The sequence below is a fragment of the Microtus ochrogaster genome, chromosome X, assembly GCF_000317375.1.
Source record: "Microtus ochrogaster isolate Prairie Vole_2 chromosome X, MicOch1.0, whole genome shotgun sequence".
NCBI classification, from domain to species: domain Eukaryota; kingdom Metazoa; phylum Chordata; class Mammalia; order Rodentia; family Cricetidae; genus Microtus; species Microtus ochrogaster.
The window spans coordinates 12,630,925-12,637,195 of record NC_022026.1 but is presented as its reverse complement, the minus strand read 5'-3'; the positions used below and the strand labels follow the sequence as shown (position 1 = coordinate 12,637,195).

Below are 6,271 nucleotides of genomic sequence, written 5' to 3'. Positions count from 1 at the left end.
GAGAGAGGGAGAGAGAGAGAAGAAAAAGGAAGAAAATAGAAAACACTTAGAAAGGTGTTCTAACTGGCTCAGTGGAGTGGTAACATTTCAGCTCCTAGATATTTCTGTTTGCCTTCACTGGAATGACAGGGGCAGGGGTTGGCGAGGAGACAGATATACTGAGATTCATCTCTATGTCGCCAAGGTCTCATATAGCCAAACGAATTAGTTCTAGAAGGTTGTCCCGGACAACACACAAAGAACATTTGAACTTGAAATGTTCTTGCTTGGTCATCTTAAGACCCATTTTGTGTTGTGTCTTGTAAACCCCTGTCCACTGCGGACAAAGGATACTGTAGTGCTGACTCTGTTTCCAAGTACCAAGTGTTTCAAGCACAGTTGCTTGGGAAAAAGGGGAAGGAGATACTTTGAACAGGAAACAGTTTGAAACTTGGGCATTATTGCTCCGTGTCTCTGCAAACAGAGCCAATTTAGCATTTGAAAGCACTGAGTCCTGGCACACCATTAGACCCTCCTCCAGATTACCTGTCATCATCCCTAGATGAGATTGGGTGTGTTCACATATAAGACCTTAAAGAATCTGTCTCTAACATGACTAAAGGCTATTTCTCTCTTGCATATGTGCACATATGTGAAGTAGTCAGGTACTTCTTAGAAATCAATTAGTACGCCCAAAGGTCTCATTTGTAAAAGGTGACTCTTGAATAGCAAGAAAGCTATCTTCCATAAATACAATTGTATTACTATATCCAAGCAATTTCACCATAAATGCTTCCATAGTCCTGCAAACTATATATGCTAGCAGCTAAGAAAAATACTAACGTTCTTTAAATACCCTCAGCATTTCTAGAAAATCAGACGGTATGGTAGAGAGAGTGGATAAAATCCCAATAGATGAATCCTCACCCTACAAAGACGAGCAGCAAGAAAAACATCTGCCAAGGAGACATTTTGAGCCACCGGAAGACCAGAAAGAACGGCTACAGGTTTGTAGCCTTGCCATTGCCACTTCTGCTCAGAGAACCTGCTTAGAAAGTGCAGTTGCGAGCGGGCGGTGGTGGCGCATGCCTTTAATGCCAGCACTCGGGAGGCAGAGGCAGGCGGATCTCTGTGAGTTCGGGGCCAGCCTGGTCTACAAGAGCTAGTTCCAGGACAGGCTCCAAAGGTACAGAGAAACCCTGTCTCGAAAAACAAAACAGAACAAAAAAAAAAAAAGAAAGAAAGGAAGGAAGAAAGAGCAGTTGCAATGCAAAGCCGCCATCGGGGCCACTGAGCAGACCCAGCATTGTCTGGCTGCACTTCTTTGCAGTCTCCAAAACCTACATGGCCATAGCCAATTTCTGTTGCCAGGTTTAGTAGATCATTCCTCAGAACTGGTTACATCTAAATCTCCTTAAATCATTGTGTATGTTTGTATTGCTTGGCAGGGAACGCTCACAAATTTTCCCATAGCTTTTGAGGAATGTAAGAAAGTTGACTCCTTGCTGTGTTAATACCTCAAAACCACATGCTTTGAAAGCAGTGCCTCTCACCGGGCTTTCATCAGAAAACACAGATGTTTACATTGCAATGAACAACAGTAGCAGAGTTACAGTTAAGTAGCAATGACAGTAATGTCATGCTTGGGGGTCAGTGCGACATGAGGGCTGTGTTAAAGGGTCGCAGCAGTAGGAAGGTTGAGAACCCCTGAGTTAAGGCAGGCACGTGTTCAGATGTCTGAAACATTTCAGACAACATCAGCCTCAATCTGTGTTTTTGAACAGGCTTTGAAAAATGGATAATACATGTGAGAAATGACCACCAGCCTTGCAACTGTTTGATTTTTTTTAAGCTAAAAAATTTCTTGTCATCCAGATATTTTGAAATTAATGATATTTTTGTACCAATTTTCTAGAAAGGGGACACCACCATGATGAAATCTCAGGACAGTGCTCAAAGTAGACAGAAGGAACAGGAAAGAATTACGTTACAAAATTTGCAAGAAAGATTAGAGAGGAAAAAGGTAATTCTCTGTTTCGTGTGCTTTGTGGTAATGGTGGGTGCAAGCTAGCAACATTTCTCTGAAAATCCTCAACCAGGTATGCGGTAGTCCCTAGCTGTCTGCCCACTGTGCTTGTTTACCCTAAGGTGCTGACTTCTATACAGGAAGTTATCCTCTTACTGGCGGTGTTTTGTACCTCAAGGTTGGCATTGTAGCAATGCCTCAATATAATCAAACCTGTAGAATCAACATTTCTTTTAGCAGGATGACTCCAGACTGACAGGTTAGTAGAAGTTTCTTTTAAACTGGGCTGTAGCTGGCACTCCATGTGGTGGGAAGAAGGGGAGGCCTCTTAGAAAGGCCAGTGTTTGAATTGTTTATAAGGTAGGACCTGATTTGATGCAACCCCACGTGGTTTATCTAGGAGTCCCTGCCTTCCCTGGACTACTGCCAGGTCTCTGTCACTCTGAGGCAGTCAACAAGCCACAGCTCTCCTCACCTTATGTCGTGGAGAGAATTCTTTTTTTTTTTTAATATTTATTATTTATTACGTATACAATAGTCTATCTGTATGTATGCGGAAGGCCAGAAGAGGGCACCAGACCTTATTACAGATGGTTGTGAGCCCCCATGTGGTTGCTGGGAATTGAACTCAGGACCTTTGGAAGAGCAGGCAATGCTCTTAACCACTGAGCCATCTCTCCAGCCCCATGGAGAGAATTCTTATCCCACCCTAGAGTACATCCTTCCTTCCTCAGCCTTCTGTTGCCGTAGGAACATAGCATCATTGAAGTGCATTATTTTCATTAATGTTTGCTGCAGCCATGGTCTAGGAGTTCTAATTAGTTTGCAGCGATATGTGTTGTGTCTCACTGAAAGTAGTCTGCGTAAAAAAGGGAACACGGAATTACCATTTGAGTCTCTGTTATGATAGGAAGGACAATTGCTGCCGTTCACAGTATATTATAGCTGAGGCCAGGGACAGAAGAGAACCCCAGCTGCTGCCCCAAGACTTTCATTAAGTCTGGGGTTTGGGGACAATTCCAGGCGTTGCCTGCGATACAGTGGGGGTAATCACTATTTTTTGAAATCTCTTTTACGTTTTCATTTCCCTTTGACTAGAGGGTTGAGGAAATAATGAAGCGGACGAGGAAGACAGATGTGAATACCTCAAAGGTAGTCTCCACCCACCAGCGTGCATATGACTTCCTCTCGCTTCCTGCTCTTGGCATCTCTTCATTTTGACCAGTCTGGTGATAATGAAGTCTGGTGGCACCTTTGCGGTTCCCTGGTCCTTAAAAGCCCAAGTGCTTGTCTTTCTAGCTCTAGTTTGCTTTCATGTTCTCAATGTGAAATGCTTGCTTGTGTCTTCTTGCCTAAAACAGCAAGGCTGGTTTGTCTTCTAATTTTTTTAGCCGGTTCTTGGAATGTTCTAGACCCTGCTTGTGTTGTTGTTGAATTTGTAGCACTCTCCTCTCCCAATTGTCTTATTGTCATTTGCTGCTGGGGAGAAGCTCCCGGTGCTAATGTTGAACTTATCAGCATCTTCTGCTAGCTTAAGCGTTTTGTTTTTTTTTTTGTTTTGTTTTGTTTTTTTGGTTTTTTGAGACAGGGTTTCTCTGTGGTTTTGGAGCCTGTCCTAGAACTAGCTCTTGTAGACCAGGCTGGTCTCAAACTCATAGAGATCCACCTGCCTCTGCCTCCCGAGTGCTGGGATTAAAGGCGTGCGCCACCACCGCCCAGCTAGTTTAAGCGTTTTTTACACCCTTCCTGAACACTTGGACATCTACTTTGGTGACATGCCTATCTGTCTCTTGTGTCACCTGCCTTTTCTTACTGATTTACAGGAGCTTTTACCTACTCTGAGCAGGAGCCCTTTGGAGGTATGTATTCCAATCTTTTAATATAAAGCTTTTTGTAAACCAGTGCTCTTCATTTCAGCCAATGAATTCAGGCCACCCCCCTTTCCGTGACTGCTTTCCGCATCTGTGTTCCCATTGCTTCTCCCAACATGTCTTCTGACTGTGGCTTGCTGTTCTCTCCATTCGGAGCCACTGACACTTGGTTACAAACTGCTCTTTTCCCTGGTCTTAGTTATCCCCACAATGTCTGATAGAAATGCCCCTTCTGAAAACTCTGTAGAGTCACAGCCACAAAGCTTATTCAACTCACTGGCCCAGGGCCTTTGATGTCAGCCGCTGCTCCTGAGTTCATCTTGCTCATTGCTGACTCTTCCCACTCTGGCTGCACTATTATTCCGAGCAGAGGATGAGTGGGAGCTGAGGGCTGTAGGCTCTGCACTCTTGGTCCAGGAAAGAGTTTATTCTTGAGTGTCGCCCTAGCTGAAAGACGGAACTAAGGCCAGCAGCCCATCATGAGGCCAGTTAAAGAGACTGATTTTTTTCTACCCTTTATTCAAAATGCCAAAAATTAGCCATCAGTCTAGTCTTTTCTTCTTTGAAATACTAAAATAGGATGGTTAAATGCATATAATCATGATTTTCTGTGCTAACCATAGACTTCAGAAATATCTGATAATTGCCCATCCGAAGAGGATGAAGCGGATGATGAAGGAGAAACAGAAAGCGATGGGGACTCCCTGGAGATGCTTCCATCAGGTTCGCTTGTTCCTCATGGTTACACATAGACGCAAACACTGGTACTATCAAAATGAGGACTGGGTTTAAGCAGTCTCATGAGAACCGGGTCAGACACAATGACTAGAGCCCCCAGGCTGCTTCTGAGTCTTAGGGGGGGGGGGGGCTGCGGACAGTAAGGATATTTGAAGTAAAAGCAGATTCAGAGGCAACCAAGGGCAGGAAGCAAGGCATAATCCTGACCTTTGACCCATCAACCTTTACTAGCAAAGAAAAGAGGAATATTCTTTGAAGAATATTCCCTATGGCCACCACTGAATTAAGAGTTAGGCAAATTAATGTGCATGCTGGACAGCCCCTCAGTTGGCCTGCTCAGTCAGGCTGGACTGGGCCTGGTTCCCCAGAACATTTCCTGTTTGGCCCTTCTTGCCTTAGGCAGGGAGACACACGCACACGCACACACACACACACACACACACACACACACACACACACACACACACACCTTATCACACCAGGATTAGAGGGTTTGATTTCTCTTGTCTTTGTTGTTGAAGTTCCAACTTGAATTCTCTTCTCCCCACTCCAGGAAAGAATACGGCACTTAGCAAACTGAAAAAGGTTCACAAAAACACCAAGAGGAAGCCTCAAAAGCTAGTGTTTATGCAAGCAGGATCTGATGAGCTTGACTCGGAGAAAAAAGTCTATTTCAATGGGAACAGGAAAACTTTCAAACAAAACGACCCAAAAGAATCTACAAGTCAAGGAAAGGGCACTAAGTGAGTGACTTAGCACCTTATTTATCCAGACGAATGTGGGGGACATATGAATGGCATCCTTAGAATCCTGAGCAATATTAATTACTGCTTCAGTGCTTAGTTTGCATATACCAAACATTATGTCCAGTACCCTACTTAATCCTAATGGAAACAAAATAGAGCGCACAGCAGTCTTGCTGGGTCAGAATCTTCACCCCTATCTTTTGTTGGTTTGTTTTTCAAGTCAGGGTGTCTCTGTGTGGCCCTGGCTGTCCGGGAACTTACTCTGTAGACCAGGTTGGTCTCGAACTCAGAGAGCTCCGCCTGCCTCTGCCTTCTGAGTGCTGGGGTATGCCACCACCAACCAGCACCACCATCTTCTACAGACAAGCCAAGCAAAGCACACAGAGGCTTTTGGCTTTATTCACCAAATTCAAACCCAGATTCATGACACAAAATTGCTTGTGTTTGCATGGTGAATGAATGTGGTGTCATTTATTGAGGGAATACTCAATATTCGAAACAATGAGAATATGATCTCCTCGCTTTCACTGTCATGCAGAGATTGATAATCCTCTTCTCATTTCACATATGAGTAAGTAGGCTCCGAGGTTAGGTTGAGAGAGTAGGAACTGTTTGTTGAAAAGGAACACTGCCCAGATGATAACCTAAAACAGTCTGAACCTCTGAGGCCCACTGGAGTCATGGTCTGCTAAGAGACTAAGTTGGTTCAACTCTTGTGCCTGTTCTTTAGTTGCTCCTTACCATCTGTGTCCTTAACTGACTTTAAGAAGGGCAACAGGGGGGCTGGAGACATGGCTTAAGAGCACTGACTGCTCTTCCAAAGGTCCTGAGTTCAATTCTCACCAAGCACATGGTGGCTCACAACCATCTGTAATGGGGTCTGGTGCCCTCTTCTGGCCTGCAGGCATACA

General features: G+C 44.4%; 1 protein-coding gene across 1 annotated transcript in view; it reads left to right on the top strand.

Annotated features, from left to right (window-relative positions):
- Positions 1–6,271, top strand: part of Map7d3 (MAP7 domain containing 3) — a 24,116-nt gene that overhangs the window by 15,220 nt on the left and 2,625 nt on the right. Inside the window, exons 11-16 of the mRNA XM_026784695.1 lie at positions 842–986; positions 1,895–2,002; positions 3,104–3,157; positions 3,829–3,864; positions 4,500–4,599; positions 5,168–5,357. Coding sequence (XP_026640496.1) covers positions 842–986; positions 1,895–2,002; positions 3,104–3,157; positions 3,829–3,864; positions 4,500–4,599; positions 5,168–5,357 — 633 coding nt within the window. The remainder of the gene's footprint in view (positions 1–841; positions 987–1,894; positions 2,003–3,103; positions 3,158–3,828; positions 3,865–4,499; positions 4,600–5,167; positions 5,358–6,271) is intronic.